This window comes from Montipora capricornis, chromosome 6 (assembly GCF_036669925.1).
Source record: "Montipora capricornis isolate CH-2021 chromosome 6, ASM3666992v2, whole genome shotgun sequence".
Classification (NCBI taxonomy): Eukaryota; Metazoa; Cnidaria; class Anthozoa; order Scleractinia; family Acroporidae; genus Montipora; species Montipora capricornis.
The window spans coordinates 56,406,382-56,428,881 of record NC_090888.1 but is presented as its reverse complement, the minus strand read 5'-3'; the positions used below and the strand labels follow the sequence as shown (position 1 = coordinate 56,428,881).

Here is a 22,500-nt window from a genome sequence, read left to right as displayed (position 1 = left end):
TGCATACACGGCAGAACCCCTCTGGGGTTAGGGTTAGTTTGGCTTTGACGAGCATGTCCTTGAGTAATTTGCCCCTCTTCTATGATATTAAAGGAGCTTTCTTCAATATGTTTGCCAGCAATGGCTGGTTTTGAATAAAACTCCAGTTGCAGTTAATATTGCTTGAAGATTTGACACCACTGGGTTTTTATTGGTGGTATTTTGGGGTCACACTGGTATTTTGTGACAAATGGTAGAACTTTCTCGCTGGTGATGAAATGGTATATGAAATGAATCATATATGAACTCCGGATAAGAAATCAAGTGAAGCTATGATCTTCGCAGTTATGAACGCCATTTTTACAATTGCGTAGAGAAGCCTGAAAATTTCAGGACTTCAACGGGGTTTGAATGATTTATTTCATAAACCATTTCATCATTGATTCATTCCTCACGGGACCATTAGAACCCACAAATGACCAGCTCGCAACGTCAGGGGCTTCATAGCTCAGTTGGTTAGAGCGTCACACCGGAATCGCGAGGTCACGGGTTCAAACCCCGTTGAAGTCCTGAAATTTTCAGGCTTCTCTACGCAATTGTAAAAATTGCGTTCATAACTGCGAAGATCATAGCTTCACTTGATTTCTCGCTGGTGTTGGGCTTTTGTTTAAGTGCCAACTGTCTTGCAGAAAAATTGACCTTGTATTGACGGTTTGCACGTGACGTCACGGCGGCCATGTTGGTGTACAGAACAATGCAGTAAAATGTCTTTTGTACACCAACATGGCCGTCTCATCAAGTGGATGCAAACCAAGAATAGTGTTCTCTCGATAAGATGCGTAGGGTAGCCTCGCTCTTTAAGGCGGGCTTTGAATCGAGAGTGTGCCCTCCTACAATGTTGTTTTTGAAGAGTTTGTTCGGAGGAGCCTCATAGCCTCTCCTTTCAGGTAAAACCTCTCTTGGCACTGGGCGGGTAACGAGGTAAAATGCGTGTATTGGAAGGTTTCAGTGGCGATCGGTTTGTGATATGTTTTGATGTCGAGAATAGATTCTTTTTCGAAACGTTCTCCTTACTGTTGTGTCTAGGAAAGTGATCTCCTCTGAAATTTCAGCTGTAAACTTAATAGTTGGGTGGAAGTTGATACCTTGTGCAATGAGCAGATTCTCGAAAAATCCCCACCTATACCCCACCCAACAGAACAGCTAAATTTGCCAAACTCTGTGCAATGCCCCACCTTCCTGGGCCAGATTTTGCATAAAATCCCAAACTATTTCCTTCTAATCCCTACCTTGTCCCGGGTTGGGGTGGGAGGGGGAGGAGGCGGTTTCGTTGACTCATGCATTGTTCATTGAATTGGCTGTACTGAATTTTACAATTACCAAAGACTGAAAATGACCTGACAGGGACTGATCAGTTTCTTAATTTACTTCATGTGAGAAACTTCCTTGTGTCGTTGTCACTCCACTGTTCAAATTCTAGGTTTCCCTCGTTGCCACTTAAATGCAAGCATGTTTGCTTGTGTAAACAGACTGTGATTATCGCCACAAAGAGTTTTGATGCTTATATCGACCCATCCCGCGTAAACGCCTCCATGCGTCTTGTAATGCAAATACAATACGCAAAGAATCTTAACCCCGGGGGATTTGAATTGGGATCTTATTACGCGAGTTTCTGGATATAAAAGAGGTGGGGGAGAGGGGAGTAAACCGTCCTATACAGGGTGGTGGTATCGGTACCAAATATAAGATAGGTAGACAGACTTCATTCCGTTTTGTTTTCAACGAGGGCCGGAAAAGTGGTAATGTGGGCTAAAATCTAAAATAATTGTTCGCATCACATGCCCAGAAAAGAGAAACCGTGAGAATCCAACAACAAAAACAGATCAAATTACGAACACTCTCGCCATTGGACGGTTTCAGTTAGCCAGATATCCACGCGTGACGCAGATAAAGAGATCCATTGCGCATGTCGTTGTTGCAGTGATCATCGTCTCCAGTTGACGCCGAGAAAAATAAGCGTTGGGTTGTTTTTCCGAACACGAACGGAAATTGAGCCGAAAAAAATGGTGGTGGCAACGCTCGCGGCTAGAGCAAATTTCAGCTGAGTGAACTGGATTTCTTTCGCCAAGCATCTTTTTCTACTTAACGCATAAAAATCCCTTAACACTTCCAAGAAAGACATCTAGGCTTTTCCTGAAATGCACTATGTTTGCTCTATCGAGTGATAGCTTCATATCGCTAGGCGTGAGCTGATTGAAGGCCTGAAGAAGTCGTTGACACACGATTTGATCTGTCTGCTGCGAAAGAAGACTGCGGACCAACTCCGTGTAATACGCCTAAAACAATATAAAGGTGTTCAATTGAGTCAAACAGTAGTTACGTGATTGATTTGGTTTTGCATTGCTGAGCATCGCAATTGGCTGGTATAAAATCTGGCACGTCATGATCAGCTTGTTAAAGGTTGAATGCTCGCACGCATTTTCCCGCCCTTAGGACCGGCTACATGAATTTGCTTTGCGTTGTGATTGGCTTATTTGTTAACGATTGCTACGATTGGCTAAAGCTCAAATGAAAATGGCGCTAAAAGCACCGAGTAATGCACTTTTCCCTTCGAAAGTCGCGAGTTCCTAATTCCAAAGAAAGGGTTATCAGTTTTGCACCTCTTCAATCTGCATTTGGCAGGATAAGTTGAGAACTTGAAGGAAGTATCCACGTGTCACAGTCACGTGTCCTTCTTCTGACTTATATTGACAAATATCAGCGGTGCAGGTTCGATCAAAACCTAACTTAGTGTAACAACAAAAGGAGCAAGGTCTCTTCGTGTTAAGCGTCTACTCGAGCCTAATCATCCTTGAGCTGTACCCAACCCAGGAGAAAAAACTGTTTTCCTCGTGGATGGTTACAGCTACGCATACCTTGCAACTCACAAGAAATCACGTATAAGAAGGGTCGATTACCCAAGAGTATGAATCGGGTATCAGGTTTGTCCCCAGTGTCTATTTTTAAGGTGATTCCTCAGTATTGCATTGCGCATCCCTACTGCGCACGATTTTTGCGTCATTAGCGCGCGCAAATTAGCGCGTGCACGTACACAGCGAAAGAAATTTCCCTCAAGCTAAGCTCGATAGCGAAATAAATGCTCATTTTCTTTTAAACGAGCATGGTGACCTGTATTTTTTATTGCATAATAATAGTGTGCATATTGTGCCCTTTAATTTAAAAGAAAACTAAAAAAATTTATCGGAAGCAAAAAAAGATCTAGGCGAAAGCATGTTGGAACCCGTTACTCTGTGATGCAAATTATGACCGCAAAAATAACGACTCTACGAACGCTTTACGTCCACGTCGTTTCAAATAGTGTTATGTTTCCACAAATTTTATATAATATTGTTCTATATGCTCGACATTTTCTACCTGTTAAGTTTTTTTCCGAGTATTACTTTTATAAACTACCTATCGAGCTACCGCAAAATGTAACGTGGACCGATGAATAATGCGCCTAAATAGCACGAGTACAAGCATAAATTGGGTAAGATTGGCCCATCATATCTCTTAAGCGAGAATGGTGACCTATCATTTTTATTGTTTTTTTCGAAACAGTGCTTGGTAGAGAACATTCAGGGAAAGTTTTAAAAAAATTCATCGGGAACTTTAATTTCTGAGGAATCACCTTAAACCAGGTTTGCGGGAAAATAATTAACAGACCAAATCAGCTAACTCAATGTGCTACCCAATTCAAATCTCCCCGGGTTAAGGTTCTTTGTGTATTTTATTTGCATTATGATGTAGCATTCAAATTTAAAGTGCCCCTTTGATTTAAAAAAAAAAAATCACGTCCTTTTTTCTGCTGATTTTAAAAGTGTGTTTGCTTAACACCTGACTCGCAAAACTTTTGAACTTTGATTTTTATTCAAAGGCCGTTTACTTCAAGTTTTGGATTTCACGGCCCGCCATTACTCACGTTCAAAACTGACCGATTGGACCTCAGAGGGTTGGATCCAGGGAAAAATGACGTCAAAGGCTCACTAGCTTAAAATAAGGTCATCACTTCTTTCCATCCCTCAAACTGACATTTCCCTTTTTATTAAACTTATACGACGTACAGTCTACTTTAGACTTCAAATCTACTTCAATGAAACAAAGATTTTAAACAAGCTGAGAAGATTCACAATAGGCGAGGCAAAGAGTTGAACCTGGATCGATGGCTTCACCTTACAGTTTCCGATATCCACTAGACGAACGAGACAACCTCCCAGAAAATTGAATTTTTTAGAGTACTGAAATAATAGTACACAGCAAAACAATTGAAAGTTAACCGTCTTCAACGGGGTTTTTAGACCTAAATACTGTAGATCAGCGCGGCATAGCTTAGAAACGCTATTTCTTGTTGAACTAAAGCTGTAATTCTGCCTGTTTTCATTCTTTTTAGAGCGGTAAGCTTGTCAATATTAACATGGGATATTGCGTCGTGTAATTGTTACGAAATGTCCAATGTCAGTTTGAGGGATGGAAATTAGTGTTGACCTTAAAATGAGCCAATATCAAAAAATACTATAATACTCTTTGTTTGTCCCTCCAAAATTTTGCATAAACGTAAATTTTGTATTTTTGATGATATTGGCGACTTTCAGCGTGCGAGTGAAGCTGATTAAATATGAAAAACCCGAGTTTAAAAGTCTGAAAGCCCAAAACTCCCGTGCTGCATATTAATTCAGCCGCGTACACACGCATTGCATTCTTAAACTGGTGAGCCTTTGACGTCATTTTCTCCTCGATCCAGCTCTCTCAAGAACTTAAATTTAGTACTGGCGGACCATTAAATAGGAAAATTCCAGTTACAATAAACAGGTGTCTTTTTTAAATCAAGGCTTAAAACTTTGGTTGCTTAGTGCTTAGTTAACATAGTTTTAAAATCCAAAGAAAAATAAGAATTGATGTTTTGGTCACAGGGGCACTTTAAATGATATGAAAATACCCGAAACAAAACGTTTTATTCCCGCAAGGTTTGAATTAGGTACAACATTGAGTAAGCCGATTAAATTGGTCGATTGTTTATTTTGCCGCAAAACTTTGTTTAAAAATAGACACTTTTCTGACGATGGAGACTTGGCCAATTCGGGTAAATCTTACTCTTGGATGATGGACTCCTGCAGCAAGTTGCTTGTAATATTTCGTTATTACAGAGTGTCAGAAAGGCCAGACTTTGCAACAATGGACCGAGAGGACTATTTTTCGGCATCAATTTTCTTGTTAATTCTAAAAACCTGCGGGATAGCAAATCCCAGTCCCTCTTTTAACAAACAGTGTCTGGATGTCCGTTTTACGTGTACTCATACGATAAGAGGAAAGACGATTATAGTCACCTGATGGCAGCAAATCAACGCCAGGAACGCTTCGGCTGCAGGCTGAAGAAGATCCATGTCGAACGAATGCAGAAGGAGCATGTCAAACAGCATCTGCAAAAAAAAAACAAAGTTGAAAAGAGGACATAAGAGACGGTACATATGAAAATATATATTTTGTCGCGACTGATGCTGACAGTTTCGTTTTGCACGCGGTGCGTGCCCCCTAGGCACGTGAGATTTGTTGCGTCGACCTCGCGGTCGTTGCATGTTTTTTTCAGTTTGACAGTGCAGTCTTCGATTTATTGTGCTCATTTGGTTCGCTTTAGGCTAAATATCTCCATCCTGATACTTTTTCGAGTAGTGCAGGGCTATCACTGGAAACTGGCACCACAATTTAATCTCCTCTATTATAATATAAATATAGACAAATATAGTGGCCTCTCCGCTCTGCTAATACAGCCAGCTGAAAGGGGCTGTCACCATATTTTGGAGTGTTTCACAGAAATATTAGTTGATAACGAGTTTTGAACCAGAAATTTGCTGTATCGCAAAAAAGATGATTCTGAGGAAAAACGACCTTCCAGAAACGTTCTTAGCTTTAAAAAAGGGGAGTGAGGCAGAAAAGTAACTCCTTTGCACGGACAAAATACGAAAGAAATGTTGCTTGAGAGCGAGGCAAGTGAGTCTCATTAGCAGATAAACAAAACAATACATGTCGTAAAAAAGGTTGCTGTTATTCTTGCATTTCACATGACGTCACGGCCGCCATGTTGGTGTCCCGATCCAATCCTCCGGGAATTGAAAGCTATTATTATGCTAACGTCTTCCTTTGTTTTCGTTGAAATACATGGCTGTTGATCACGTGAGTGAAACCCAAGAATTCATCGTGGTGAAGTACAATAACAATAAAGTATTCTCGTTTGTCTCACGATGTGGTCTCTTGTGATGTAGACTGACTTGTGCCTTGTGATCGATACATCACAAGTGACCACATCGTGAAACAAACGAGAACACTTTATTATCATTATTATTATTATTATTATTATTATTATTAAAATAATACATTTTTGGCCGCCATTTATGCATTCGGTCTATAAAACACCGAAGGACGAACGAATCAACGCGAACGATTTAACACATCCTCTTACCTTCAGGAAATGGCGCAAAATCTCGTGCGTTGCAACTTTCACGTTTTTCTGCATTTCAAGGAAGCAATGAGTTGCTAAGGAGGATAAAGCTTCCAGGGACATCTTGGTGACATCGGTTCCATAACTTCAGATGATGTAAAGAAAAACACTACGCTAAATTCGGTGAGTATGACAAATGGTAAACGGCATTAGGAGTAACAAATATCCCAGATCATGAACTAAAACACATTTATGATTCCTGGTGTCACTGTGGCACAGTTTTAAGCAATACGCGTTAACTCGAGGATTCACCAAAAACTCTCGCTCAACTTTTTTCAACCAATCAGAAGCAATATGGCCCAGTGGTAGAGCATCTAAACTAATAATCGGAAGGTCGTAGGTTCGACTCCTGCAAAAGGGGCACTCGGATTTTTTCCGAGTATTCGTTTCTCGAAACTCCCGAAAATTTACGGGCCATTTTCGGGTGTCATAACTCTCTTTTATCTCAAGAACGCCGGGAGAGGATTTAAGTCGTCAAACTTCACAGTTATTTTTCTTTTTGTTACCTTGAAAACACGTAAAAAGATCGGCTCTCCAAAATAAGCGGTTAGCAGTTTCACAGATGGCTTTTCGGGAACTTTTCGGGACTTTCGAGAAACGGGCCCCAGAGGCTTAAAGCACGCAGCGCTTTTGATTGTATTTCATTGGCCCTGAAAAGCCCCTCTGGGGAGTGGTCAATTAAGTATATATGTATTGTACGGATGTCTGTAAACCGGAAGTGAACGTTTCGCCTGCTAGAACAGTATTCCCCACTAATCATCCAGACAAGTTAAAAGGGAAAACAGCTCACTTCCAGTTGCCGTCAGCGTCTCAAAAACGTTGCGTGCTTAAGCTCCCTACAATATATACACTTCTTCAATCACGAGAAGCCTTTGCCGTACTTGGCATGGACTACACATACGCGCCTCGAGTTTCCATTGGCTTATTTTAGCGATTTGACGATAAAACATGCATTTCAATAAAAGTGAAAAATAAAAAAACTTCTTGGATAAAAAGCGACGACGTTGGGACGTTTGCTTAAACTTCATAATACTAGTGAATAAAACTGAATAAAACTAGTTTTAACTATGAAAGGGTGATGTGAAGTGCTATTTTACTACCCATGTAAACCATGTGAGCGTTGGCCCTACTAGTGGCAAACGTTGGCCGTGTAGAACTTATATTTCAACAGAATTAACTATGAAAGGGTGATGTGAAGTGCTATGTTACTACCCACGTAAATCATGTGAGCGTTTCTGTTGAAATATAAGTTATAAGTGCTACACGGCCAACGTTTGCATAAACGTAACCCCTTGTAATTGAATAAAACTAGACACGAATATAAATGCAAAAATGAAATGCAAATAATGGTTGAGACACAACGGTGAAAAACATAGCAGCAATGCAATAAAATATTCGCACGCTGAGTCACGTAAAAAGTTTGGCACAAATAGTGATATCTTGATGACCGATAAATTCACTTGAAAATGACATTAAGCAAACGACAAAGCGTTGTGGCGTTTTAATTAAACAAGACGTTATTGCATTTTTCACTTTTATCGCAATGTCTCATCGTCAAGTTGATAAGAAAATCTCTTCTTCCACGTATTTTGTTTTCGCCGGTGTCTTCGTTTATTGTGATTGGTCACGTTATTCCTCAGTGGATTGGAGTTTTTGGACGCGCCACTTAATAGGCCATTTTACAGTTGTTTGCTCAGTGACCTAGCCTATGAATGGCTTCGAGGCTGCCGGTTACCTTGTCTTGATACAGATCTCCCTGCTTTTATCATGTAAATTGCGTTGTTGTAATGCTAATTAGTCTTAATTAACACGAGAAAAACGCGGAGGTTTGTATCAAAACAGGGTTACCGGCAGCCTCGCTTCCATTCTTAGGCCAGGTAAGTAAGCTACAACTGTAAAATGGTCTATTAATTTAACCCTAAGACGCATACTACATAAAGAATTAAAAAGATACTTTGTGAGTCCCACTTCTATCGAAGCCATGAGGTTCTTAAACAGAGCTTCCGGTAGAGAAGACATCTTTTCTGGATACATCTCGCATACGCAAGTCGTCAGTTTAAAAAATTCCGAGCAAAGCACTGGAAACTAAAGCAAATAATAAACAGAAGATTAATACCCTAGTTCGAGAATGATTAAGCTTCAAGAAAGCTTTGCATTTCGGGGATCAAACAGGCTACATGAAGTTATTTAGGATTAACTTTAAATGAAATAACATTTATACAAATTTTGTGGGGGCCTGGGCCAAACTGCAAATGACAGTCCTTTAAAGTGCCCCTATGACCAAAAACTCAATTCTTATTTTTCTTCGGATTTCAAAACTATGTTAACAAAACACTAAGCGACCAAAGTTTTAAGCCTTGATTTCAAAAAGACACCTGCTTATTTTAACTGGATTTTTTTCTATTTAATGGTCCATTCTTATGCAATGCGTGTCAGCGTACTCCGCAGAATTAATACACAGCACAGGAGTTTTGGGCTCACAGACTTTTAAACTCGCATTTTGCATATATAATAAGCTACGTTCACACGCTGAAATTTTAAGCCAGTGAGCCTTTGACGTCACTTTTCCCTGGATCAAACCCTCTGAGGTCCAATCGGTCACTTTTGAAAGTGAGTAATGGCGGACCCCGAAATCCAAAACTTACACTCAAAGTAAACGGCCTTTGGATAAAAATCAAAACTCAAAATTATGCCAGTAAATACACTTTCAAATCTGAAGAAAAAAAAGTAAGCAATTTTTTATCATAGCTAGTAGAATTTGCAAGATACCATAAACCTGAATATGAGATAGGCCAACACATTTGGGACTATGTAACTACGTCCCTATGTCCTCTGTTCTTTTCATCTCGGGCATCGGTGGCTCACTGAGTTGGTTAAGCATCGGACTACCATGCGAGAGATCAAACTAAGGGTAAAGTGCTGTCTTTGTAATTACATCTCAGATAAGGACTATAAACCGTAGGCCCAGTCTTGACAACTCTTTAGTGCATTCATAAACTTTGTGGGAAGATAAACAACACACACGCTATTTGCAAAGAGTGCAAATTTGAACGGAATTTTCAGTGTTGTGGTCAGCCCCCCTCACAAAGACTCATAGTGTATGAGGCCACGAAACAGCCATGAGTCAAGGAGACTTTTATGAGTGCTGGAACTTGTAAATGTTATTAACATCCTACAAAAATTGTTGCTAAACGAGGCCTAGGTTTCATCGTTCTTAAAAGCCCAACATCGCAAAGGTCATTTTAACATCTCAAGTGCTGGGGGCCGGTTTCTAGCGGTAGCCTCGCAGCTCCTACAAGGTCTCATCTGATTGGAGACCACCCTTGAGGTTTACCAAAGAACAAATAACAGAAACAATGGCCCTTTTGTTTTAGGCCTAGGGTCCATTGTTTCTGTTATTTGTTCTTTTGTTAAACCTCAAGGGTGGTCTCCAATCAGGTGAGAGCTGCTTGTAAGAGCTGCGAGGTGACCCGTTTCTAGAAAGTCCCGAAAGGCCATTTGTGAAACTGCCACCGCTTGTTTTGGAAAGCCGATCTTTTAAGATGTTTTCAAGGTAAGAAAAAGCAAAATGTCTGTGACTTTTTACGTCATAAATCCCCTCTGTTCTTGAGAAACGAAGTGAATTGTGACACCCGAAAATGGCCCGTAATGTTTTGGGACTTCCGAGAAACGGGCACCCGGTCCAGCGGGGATTTCGACCCACGATCTCAAGCAGTGTAGTCCAGTTTTTCTCACCATGAGCACGTCTGGTGACATAAGAGGTATGATTTCATGAAGTCCATAAAGTGCTACATCAGCCGCTGACAATTTTGGTGTCTTGTCGCCTAGGGAAAATAGGGACCACTTTTAAAAACACATTTTAATCTACGTTGTCTTTGTTTACAAGATCTACCAATTTGTCATCGACAGAAGAAAAAAAGGTGTAAATTATTTAGACTTCGAGGTATGATTGATGATGCCTTTCATCGAAGACCTCGCTCTACTTTTTGCCGTAAAATTATTAGAGTGAAAGTCCTTGGCGAACTTCGTGCTCACTTTCCTCAATTTTTTAGTAGTTTAACCCCGAGCTAGTATCACAATGGAAAAAAATACATCTTATTAGATTCGTGATATCTTTGAATTGATCAAAATCGTCTGTGTTAGCTGACTCGAAACGAGACAACAATGTTTTAAAACAATTTACGTCGTCTGTGTTAGCTGACTCGAAACGAGACAACAATGTTTTAAAACAATTTACGATGCATCGGCGGATCCAAGGGAGGGGTTGGTTCCGCCTCTGTGACGTTAGCTATGATTTTCATTTGCCCTCTTTTTGTTTACAAGCAAAATGAAGACAAATACTCTCTTCATATTCTACCAGTCAGTCATCAGTAACTTTACCCACCCCCCCCCCTCCCCCCGTGCCGTAGGATATGGGAGCAAAAAGACCCTGCTTACTCACCTGAGCAAAAACCCAAGAAGTCTTTGGACAGCACATTTGTCAAGAGTTTCATCAACAACAGAAGGTCGTTAAGCTGTTCATCTTCTGCTGAGGCCTCAATACTCACTTTTCCTGGGAAAGATAAGGAGTATCAATTATAGATGGTCTGAAAAATTGGAAACTTGGACTACGAGAAGTACACAAATTCAATGTAAGCTCCAAGTCCCTGGCTTCTCTTTGCAGTCTATCCCGGTAAATAAAGGCCTTAAACACGACGACTTTAATTATCAAATATTTTGGAACCAAGTCATGACGATTTCATTTTTGACTTTGGCAAAAAAAAAAAAAAAAAAAGCTGTTTTTCCCCTTCAATTCGCTATTTTCGCAAATCAAATAATACAGTTCATTTTGGGGGGTTACTTGCATTTAGACAACGGATATCCAGTTCACTGAAGCATGATACAGTCCAAGAGTAATTAAGGACGGTGCCTACTATTGTTATTGCGCATACGTCCTGCGCAACGTGAGATACTCGGATTTCCTATCGGCGGTGCTTATTAATACAGGGATATTTTTGCACGGTTCAAAACTATGCGGAGAAAGCAGAACTTAGCAAGTGCTCTTGGTATCCAAAAAGGAAATTGGGGGTAACCACGCAATTTTCAGAGATAATTAAGCTTGAATTTGGAAAAGAACGCCATAAATTGCTTTGTATTTTAAAGCTTTTTACCAATATTGTTGATTAATTTTCTTCGAAAAATGCGTGGTTATCCCCAATTTTCTTCTTGGATTTCAATAACACTTGTTAAGATCTGCTTTTCCCGCATAGCCAGTAAACCGCGCAAAAATACCTTTGAATTAGTAGGCACCGTCCTTAACTTGCATTGTTTTTATGTAAAGAACCTCCCCAAACGTATTGCATTATAGGATTGGGAAAATAGTTTATAATACTTTACGCACTATCCCGACTACGATTGGACCTTGGAAATTTCACATGCAGATGAAGAGTACTCACCCAAGTTGCACTTTCCATATGTTTGGACAAGTGCCATACAGGCTTCGTAAAGTTTCACCACGTCATTCTGAAAACAAGGTCCAAAACAAGGTCGCATCCTTAAAGGTGCAGTTTCACGGTTTTGCGCATGTCCAAGCTTTGGCGATAAAGATGTAAATTTTATGGTTTCTTACTAAACCAAATAATGTTCATTAATCACTGAAAGTATTACAGCAAATACACTGAATGACTTAGGCCCAAATTTGGTGGAAGATACTGCGGGTTTACACAGAAACTATCAAATTTAAACGAATAACTCCTTATTAATCTTTACCCTAACCTTTGACTTGATTTGCTTTCATCATTAATTTCAGTTTACAATGTCCCCAATTAGTGCTCCAGCGCTAGAACGACTAGACCCTTAAATCAGGTTCCTTTCCTTTCCTAAAGTTCCTTTCCTTAACCTAATTGTTGGAAATAGGGAGGAAATGCTTAAAGTTCAAGGGACACTTCGTGGCCGAATCTGGAACTTTTTGAATACGCTCTCCAGAGCGGATATTTTTTAATCCGCTATGTATCCGGAACAGTGTGGATGCTAAATCCGGATATTTTCAATCCGGATCACGTAATTGAAGATCTACCCAATTCCTTACCGTGAAATCAATTCTCAAGATGGCTGTCGAGGACTTCATGGCTCATACTCTATCACCTCTGTTTCCTTAATTGAGGAGTCCTGAGTACTAGAGTGAATCCGAATACGTTTCGGATACGTGTGGATGGGCAAATTCGGTTTGGATACGATTTAAGGTCATACGAAGTCGCTCTAAAAGCAAATTTTATGTGACCTACCTCCTCGAGAAAAGAAATCTGAGCGTCTACGACATCAACGTAAAACTCCAACACCTGGATCACCATTTCTGGACAGTTTTGATACACACTCAACATAACCACACAGACATTTAGCACGGGAAGAAGATAATTAAACAACGTTTGGAAATTGCGACTGTTGGTAGCTAAAGCCGCACCTCTGAAGGACTCGAGCAGAGTTTGGACTTGGCTCTTGACGTTTTCCTTTTGGCACAGTTTGGCAAAGTCTGGTTGATGGCAGATGCCCAAGAGGAAAGATTGCAAGGTTTGCAAGAGCTGTAAGATAAACGAAACGAGATTTGTTCACTAACTGTACAGTCAAAAAATCATGGACCATCAGTAGTGATGAAAGCTTACTTGAAAAAGTCTGAAAAAAAAAGTGCATGCATGATACAAGCGTCAAGCCTGTGACCTTTCATTACGAGTTCGGATGCTTTAACAATAAGCTACAGAAGACTCGAAGTCGAAGGTAGTAGAAATTTATACTGCTGTAGCTTCATTATTCAACCACCCTCCCAAGTCTCCATCTTTTTCGAGCAACCCGCGAAGAGAGCGTGCTCGCAAGTTACATTCAATTTCATACCGCCCCGCAAATCTTCCACGGTGCTTTAAATGACCGGCAAAACAAGTATTGTATTTGGCTTCCGTCACAGTGATATGAATGATTCAGCAGATCCCTAAGGCTGTTACTTGCCAGCTTAATACGCCGATCAATTCGAAACTTCAACACCCCCTCCCCACGGGCATTTGACTATCTTCTGTGCCCGGGGCACAGGAAGGGGAATTTGACCTGTGCCTGCGTGGGGTGGGGAAATTGAACCGGAAGTGTCAGGTTTCAAATGATTTTTTTTCCGGCGCCGAAGTCGCTAACAGCTTTAAAACACGTGTTGGGACGAGATGGAAGAGTTTAAAGGAAGAGATATAGCATTTGTCAGCGATTGGCTTACAAAAAAGATCTTCAAAAGTCTTTATTAAAGACGACAGGAGCCGACGACGATTGTTCTTTAGTACGGTATGACAGACAAATCCGACGAAAGGCTAGGGCATTTGAACACCATTTTGGCCCGAGGGGGCGGGAATTTGAACGATCCAATCTTCAAAAGATCAAATGCCCGGATTTGCCCGGGAAGGAAGGGGAGGGGGGGGGGGGGGGGTTCAAGTTTCGAGCATAATACATATAATACCCCAAAAAATGGTAAACCACGGGAGAACTCTTACTTGATCCAAGTACTTCTTTCTCGTAGCTTCATCAACGGCGGCGGAAGCAGCAAGCACCAGTGCCTGTGTCAGATATCGCAGCACATCAGGGGGTAATTCATGTAGCACAGCAGTCGTAGACAAGTGCTCTTCTGCCAGGAGCCAGAGACTGTCAAATGTGATGGCCAACGCCGCCCTGAAGAAATAAAAAAAGACCATCATCTTTTTGAAGTTGTGGGTCCGCTTTTTGCCAACTATCATTTGCAAATTTTTGATCGTTAATATTGAGGTGACTACTTAAACGTAAACGTTATTTTAACCTTCCGAGTCAACTTGTGTATACCGGGACGTCTTTCCAACAAATTGAAGTCGTGTGTTAATCAGCCAAAATGTAAACAATCAAATCAGCAGATTCCCCTATAGATTTACCCTGCTAAATGACAAGAAAAAACAGAATGACAAAGAAAGAGTGCACGGCCAAGGTAACTTTACTAAACATACGGTGTAAGGCAAAGTACCTCGGCAAAGCTTCTTTGTGTTTTTCACATTGGCCATAGAACAGTACATACGCTGGTCTGCATGTGTATATGGAAACAAATTAAGTTTTGTTATTATGCATCCTACTCCTGTAAGGACCACTAAGACTTGTAGATTTTACTCTGTCTAACGCCAGACGATTTTACTCGTCAATGGGGAACCCCACAGGAGTGAAAGGGTTAATGCGGATAGGAATGTCTTACACACCACTGATTCGTTGCTGGTCAGTCGGGAAGTTGGATGAATCGAAATTCATGAATCAACATCGATGAACCAACATCTGACCCAACATCTACCCGTGGTAACTTTCCATGTTCTCTTTGGAGACTAGCATGAATTGAAATGAAAGGTACCGCTCTCGGTAGTCCAAAATACCATTAAGCGAACTGAATTAATGTAAACATAAGTCACATACCTGTGTCGGGTATGAACCAAGCTTAAGAGCAACGTGGCTGTGTCCTCCACAATCTGTGACTCTGCCGACCAGCCAGACAGGTTCGACCTAACTTTATCAAGAAGAAATCCCACGGTCCATTCACCTCCCTTGGTGCCCACACCAAAAAGGGAGATAAGAGTTACGCTTAGCTGTTCATACTCATTCTCATCTGGCAATAGATAAGACTTTGTCCAGTGCCGTAGACACCACACAATTGTCCTTCCCACTTGGGGACTTAAAAGTTCAGATAAACCGGAAGTCAAAGCTATTTTTTCAAGGTTTGCCAAGCGGAAGATGGCCGTTGTGAGCCTCACCACAGGGTCGATGCTTGAGGAGTCCAATGCCAGACTTGAATTCCCTGCAATGAACATTTATAAAACAGGATATAATAATTATGATCTCAAACAGGAATGTGAGACCATAATAAGATGACTGTAATTCCAATGATCAGATTCAAATCCTACCATGGCCATTTGCTGGGATTAAATTAGCTTTGCTAACGTGTTTGGCCAGTCTTCCCAACATTCATTTACACATATCTAAAATGCTAATTAAAATAGTTTAGCTCAATTGAAACTCCATCCCATCTCTCTCACCATAAATTTATTTATAACCAACAAGTTGTAAAATTACATGAACCCATTGACTCCCAGGGGTTCCCCATTGACGAGTAAAATACTCTGGTGTTAGACAGAGTAAAATACTAAGTATGGCCGGTTCAGGGCAGCTTCCGAGTCAAAGGGTTAATGACGACAGTTTTTCAGCGAGTGATTGATGAGGAAATAGTTTTTCGGCAAGTGATTAACTTAATTCCGTCCCATCCTTCCCAGCACTATTTATTACACAAGTAACAATCCCTACAATCACAACCTAATACTAATCCTAAAAGATAAAAAGTTTTACAAACTCGCAGCTAAAAGTTAAAACTTATGAAATATTTCGTCCGTTTTTCAACCGGACTTCATCAGTCAATGATGTGAATGTTAAAAAGATGAATTTTAAAAAAGGTTTTTAACGCCTCTTGGGGGTTAGAATTGTGTCATAGATGGCTGCTAATTCGTAACCATTGTCTCTGTTTAACGCCGGTTTTGTAAGTTTAATTTGAATAGCTTCTTTTATCCTGCGTTTGACCGGCGTTAAACAGAGACAATGGTTACGAATTAGCAGCCATCTATGACACAATTATTCTAACCCCCTAGAGGCGTTGAAAACCTTTTTAAAATTCATCTTTTTAACATTCACATCATTGACTGATGAAGTCCGGTTGAAAAACGGACGAAATATTTCATAAGTTTTAACTTTTAGCTCCGAGTTTGTAAAACTTTTTAACTTTTATTATGCTTCCGGAGCAGGAAACAAATGTTTTTGATTGAATCCTAAAAGAGTTTCTTACACCAAGAGGAAATCAGTTTTACAGAGACGCCTAGTAGTTCAACCCTTGGGTTACGTGAGTTCCCATTAACACTTGTAGTCATTCTCTTGGATAAAGAAGAAAAGTACTGAAATAGAAGTCCGTATCCTGTGTCCGCAAAGGCAAGAAAAGATTTTGATGTGGTGGAGCACATTACCTGGAGCTTGATTCTGTGACGCACAAAGAGTTTGCAAACAAGCTTGCACATTGACTTGATCTTTTAAACTTGCTGAATACGTTATGATCACACTAGGGATAAGAGGTGTCTCCCCCTCACTTTCATCAGCAAGAAGATAAGCAGAAATTAACAGCAACCAGTGGAGATCTTCGAACAAATTGTCCATAGTTGAAATCTCTGGAGAAACTAGAAGTTAATGAGTGAACATGTGAACACATAAAAATGATATGAAAGAGTTCAGTTGAACACTCACAAACCCAGAGTTCATACAGCTGAAGCTTGTCCCTAATACAGTACCAGACCGTAAAGAGACAGGCGTAGCTCAGTCGGTTAGTGAGCAGCCTTCTGTGCTGGAGGTCACAAGTTCAATCCCTGTCTCATTCGATCGAGGTCTATTTCAACTTTCCTCTGATCTGTGTAGCTGTACCTTTGCACAGGATGGGGGGTAAAAGGATGCCCACCGAGAGCCACAAGTTTATCAGTAACTCTAGTCCACTGCCACGTGTTACCCTTTTAAAATATAGGTGATCATATGTGATCTGCTAATCGCCCTTTCTCGCAGTCGGAGACTGAATTACTATGAGCGCAGCTCAACGAGGTCAGGCCGAAGGAGCTGTGCTGCCGGCTAGGCGCTCGGCCCCTGAACACGACCCATGTCCTCGGAGCACAGCACCACAGCCTGATGGAATAGGCCGGGAGTCGATTTTGAGGAGGGAGGAAAACCAGAGTACCCGGAGAAAAACCCTCGGAGTAAGGGCCTTTTTACCTTTAACCCAAACCAGCTGAGAGTAGATAATTTTGTATTGAAGGAGCAACCCACATGCAGCCTGACTACCTGCCTGCATTTCGTTTTTGTGGTCTCACTTGCTTAGAAACCCTTACAGCTAATCCAGCCGGGTTGATCACATCCTGTCAGTAAAAGAACACAACACCAGGAACTCTATGATGCCCTACTTAGCCTTCATGGAAGGCACTAGAAAGGAGGAGGGAAAGAGAAAAGCATGCGTGCAAAGCAAGGGGAGCGCTCCCTTCATGCACTTTCCCCTTTCCCTTCCCCTTTCTATGACCTGCCATGCAGGCTATACTTTCAGCATACCATCTGTCCCATAATGTTGACAGCTAGGGTGATGAAAAAAGGGCCTATGGTTTACTTATCTGAGAAGACTCCAAAGTCTATCTTTTTTGCAGATGTCATTAAAAACTATAGTCATTTTCTCCTCAGTTATTTTAAGACTGGCAAAGTGTTGGTCCAGCCAGTGTTAGAACCCATGACTTTCCACAGGGTGCGGTAGTCTGGTTCTCAACCAACTGAGCCAATGGGGTCAGTGATCAGTTGGTAAGTAATGTTACTCCCCCACAGGATATAGGATGCTAGATATTACATTTATCCCAGGGTTAGTCCCCATCTCCCAAGAGCAAGGTCACCAGGTAAAGGTAAAGTCTGCTACGAGCCTAGAAGGCCCATCAGGCCGGCGCTCATCTCCGGTTTCTGTAGTATAAAGCAACTAGGAGTATTTCTACTCCCCCCCTGGATGGGATGCTAGTCCATCGAAGGGTTACTCCCGGCATTAAATTCGCTGGTACCCATTTATACACCTGGGTGGAGAGAGGCACCGTGAGAGTAAAGTGTCTTGCCCAAGAACACAACACAATGTCCCCAGCCAGGACCCGAACCCGGACCACTCGATCCGGAGTCGAGCGCACTAACCATGAGGCTACCGTGCCTCCCAGAGCCCATTTTAAATTAACAAACTTCAATCCATGTGAGGACAAGTTCAGGAATCGAACTCTGGGCACACTGATCATCAACAGCAAGTGCTTTCACTGCAGCTCCAACCCCATCCCCCTCATTATCATCATCATAGCAGCCTGTCGTGGGCGACAATGGCTGTTTCATTTAGGTCTATGATGATGATGATGACCCTGCTCAACCATTAAAGGTAAGTTTTCTTGAATAATAATTATTTGTGTTGTGTTTTAACCTGACATGACGAGTCGAGCAGATAAAAGTTATCACAAGTTAGATCAAACACCTACCTGAAGAATTCTTCATGGAGGCAAGATAGCCCTCAAAATGTCCAATTCTATTTTCTAACAATTTTGTAAGAAGAGCAAGGGAATGTCCAGGTATAATACGTCCAAAACTTCCTATTGTACATAACTGACCCGCAAATAGTTCCCTATCATCACTATCAAGATCGCAGATTTCATTCATATGAATTCCACCATTTGCTTGAGATGAAAATGTCCCACGTAAACCCTCTGGTGCCGCTAAATGGCACTGGATATAACAGTTTAAAATCTTTGTTGCACTTTCATTAAAAACACCAGATGGAAACTGTGAAGAGTGTTCCAAAAGGCTAGCCCATCCCTCCAAGAACTGTTCCACTGCTTCAATATAGTTTGTGTCTTCAGAGTTAAGCTGTGGATAAAGAGGCAACACAACTAATAAGGGAATGTCAACTTCACAACTAAAGACAACTAACAACAGAATAATACTTTCTTACTCGTAATCACTCCGAGTTAGCATAAGGTGTAAAACTTCACAGAATAACGGACCTCAAACATCAAAGGATAAGAGAACTTTGTATTCCCAGATCTCATGAAGGCCATTGACATCATGAGTCCTGACTGCTTGTTCCGGATTCTTGCCAAGATTGGATGCCCACCCAAGCTACTCAGTGTGACAATGTCATTTCACACCAACATGAAGTGCAGTTTGACGGTGCCAAATCAGAACCCTTTAGCATTTGCAGTGGTGTGAACAAGGATGTGTGGTGGCCCGGGGGGGTACTTTAGGAATTTCTGGGTGGGGATGTGCCGCTGGGACCCTGGAACCCTTAGCCTATACCAGAGCTAGTTCAGCTGAATTTTGCTACCCTATACTAGAGTAAACTCCCACCGATTTCCGTCTAAATACCGATACTTGAGAGTTAATAATATCCAGAAGTTTCTCATGATAGCCATTTATCGACACTGTTGAGGCTGAGTTGCGCAAATTTAAACTTTGCCGACTCGACTTTTTAATATTTTTGAGCGGGAATTTCTGGTTTCCTTAGTCTTGATAAAATCTTCAAGCGACTGGTCAGTTTCGTGAAAAATGATACCCTATTCTAGACCCAAACGCTCTGATTTATATACCCTATGCTAGAGTAAACTGCTTGAAAACCATACCCTTCACAGCGGCACATACCTATATAGCCCATATATGGCAGTACCCCCCCCGGGTGTGGTGGCTCCTACTCTATTTGGTCTCTTCTTTGTCGTTATGCTAAGGTACACATTTGGCACGTCCACAGAGGGTGTATTCCTATGCATGAGGTCAGATGAGAGGCTATTCAATCTCTCTCGACAAAGGGCCAAGAACAAGGTTCAACAGACGGTCGGTCATCTGGGACATGCCTTTTACTGATGATGCAGCCCTGGTCTCCCATACAGAACAGCAGCTGCAGAAAATCATGGACAGTTTTGCCTATGCCACCCAAGATTTTAGTATGACTATAAGCATAAAGAAGACCAACGTATTAGGTCAAGGCATTGAGCAGCCGCCGTCAATTATGGTAAATGAACCAAACCTAGGCATTGTGCACGAATTCACCTACCTTGGCTCTACTGTGACAGATGACCTCTCCCTGGACAGCAAGATAAACAGACACAGTGTGTGGGAAAATGGACAGCTCACCACCCACACTTAAGTGGCTGTGTATCAGGCATGTGTCCTCAGCAATCTCCTGTATGGGAGTGAGTACTATACTCCTTACATGAAACAGGAAAGAAGGCTTTACATATTCCATCTGAGGAGCCTGGGGTGCATTCTGGGTATCAAGTGGTCAGACCTCATGACAAATACTGAGGTACTGGCCAAAGCAGAGGTCCTTAGCCTGCACACTCTGCTTCATCAGTGCAGGCTTCGTTGGCTTAGACGTGTCTACCGCATACCAGATAGGAAGATTCCAAAGGATCTACTCTACAGTGAGCTGGTTTCAGGCAAAATAGCACAAGGACGTCCACAGCTACGCTTCCTTGATATGTGCAAAAAGAGACCTCAAGGCAAGAGAAGTAGACACCAGTAGCTGGAAGGAGCTAGCCTCCAAAAGAATCTGCTGGAGACAAGCTGTATGAGAAGGCCCGGTTAGGTCCAAAGAGAAGCAGTGGCAGGTCACTGAGGAAAAACTGGCCAATGTATATTGTCATCAGTTGAAATGATTATCATGATTTCAAATCAAAACCAGTAAAACCAAACCATGGTAATCAAACGATTGTCGGCAATCCAAAGTTCTGTTATCCTGCAAAGTTTTTTAGGTCAATAACACATGCCTTATGCTGACCTGGCACAAATTCCAAACACCCAATTTTGTTGCAACAAGATATGTTACTCAAGCTCTACACTTTGTTTCAAGTCTGTTTAGCCAATACTGGTTGCAAAGTTCATTGATTTACAGCATGCCAGCATCAGGAGGGTCACCCACACGATTGGCCCTGTCTTTTCACTGTCATTATTCTTTTCACCCATTAACTCCCAGAAGTGAGACTTCATAGCTTTTACTCTGTCAAATGCCAGATGATTTTACTCGTCAGTGGAGGGTGGTCTGGTAGTCAATGGGTTTTAATTGCCATATTATGACACGACAATAATCCTCCAAGACGAAAGTGGAAGATCAGCAAGTTTAAAGCTGTTATCTTTCTACTTTACCTTCACCTTAGTCAGTGCTACACTAGTTTTTTTTGTTTAATGTATGCTTCATGGCTAGTCTGCTCTTGTTATTTTAAATCTGTGTTACAAATAGGATATTTTTGAAATATCCAATAATCAGCTTGATAGTGATCGAGGCAGTGAGGACAAAAACAACAGAAACACATTAGAATGAATGTGAAAAAATGAATATTTACATGCCATCCACTTTCCTTTCTCTTTGTCCTCTAAACCTCTCTTTCAAGCTGAATTTTAATATATCGAAAAAGGCCTATTCAGTATCATCCCAAAATTAACAATCTGCGGTGAATGATTGCAACCATTGGGCTTAGTGGAAAAATCTAAAATTTATGGAGTGCATTATTGATTTTATTCAAAACTGGAAACAGATGCTTCAACTACATGTATAAGTCTTTTTGGTTATGGTTAAAAAAAATCACTTTTTTGCACCTCCTCCTCCTTTGCAACTGCTTGAAGAAAAGAGCAAGTCAGGTGTGTCATGGTATCAATGAAAAGGCTCAGTGTATCAGCTTGTAAAGATTGAAAAGATGAACAGGGGAAAACAAACAGCAAGCGATTAACTATGCTGCCAAGGCCCAACGCAGCTTGACCATTCATCTCCAAACTAAAAGACAAAAAAAAAGCTCTAAAATTAAAAGACTTTTTCATGCATGTTTAACAGTGACTTTTCTAATGTTGAAGACCACATTAATTTGGATTCAAAGTTCGAATAACAATAAAGAGATACATTCTTGACAGATCTTGGACTATGAACATGTACATTATTAAAACAGTGATTTTCATTAGTGGACTCATTGCCTTTTTCTCCTCGTCTTACCCACTGCCCTATTACTCAATGATCTCCGATAGTAAAATTCTTTGTGTGGTCTGTGGACCTCACAAATACATTGTAAGAATGTCTCACAATCTAATAGAATTTGGTGAAACATGGTGCTTTACAATCAAAATACCAAACAGCCCCCACCAACTCAAGTGCCACCTTGACCGGGGTTGCAGCCGGCGTTGACAAAACCTGGATTGGATCACGGGTCAGATCACTGGGATAAAATTTATAATAATAAAAGTAATAGTGGGGAAACAGCCGGGGTTGATCAAAAAGCCACCAATGTAAGCTGAAGTGGCTTAAGGATACTGGTGCTTCGGCTGCGAATCTGCAATTCGCATCCCTGGCAAAATTCTTGAGCCACCTAATGACCTCATAACCTCAATGAATGAGTATCACTCATTCATGAAGG

At 41.2% G+C, this 22,500-nt stretch overlaps 1 protein-coding gene across 1 annotated transcript in view; it reads right to left on the bottom strand.

Moving 5' to 3' along the window:
• Positions 1–1,328: 1,328 nt before the first annotated feature.
• LOC138052566 (exportin-4-like) overlaps positions 1,329–22,500 on the bottom strand; it is a 36,616-nt gene continuing 15,444 nt past the window's right edge. Inside the window, exons 9-21 of the mRNA XM_068899106.1 lie at positions 21,695–21,869; positions 18,589–18,973; positions 16,531–16,737; positions 14,942–15,320; positions 14,011–14,185; positions 12,775–13,068; positions 11,947–12,013; positions 10,953–11,063; positions 10,247–10,335; positions 8,466–8,596; positions 6,473–6,596; positions 5,343–5,435; positions 1,329–2,315 (exon numbers count right to left, since the gene is read on the bottom strand). Coding sequence (XP_068755207.1) covers positions 2,118–2,315; positions 5,343–5,435; positions 6,473–6,596; positions 8,466–8,596; positions 10,247–10,335; positions 10,953–11,063; positions 11,947–12,013; positions 12,775–13,068; positions 14,011–14,185; positions 14,942–15,320; positions 16,531–16,737; positions 18,589–18,973; positions 21,695–21,869 — 2,428 coding nt within the window. The 3' untranslated portion in view covers positions 1,329–2,117. The remainder of the gene's footprint in view (positions 2,316–5,342; positions 5,436–6,472; positions 6,597–8,465; positions 8,597–10,246; positions 10,336–10,952; positions 11,064–11,946; positions 12,014–12,774; positions 13,069–14,010; positions 14,186–14,941; positions 15,321–16,530; positions 16,738–18,588; positions 18,974–21,694; positions 21,870–22,500) is intronic.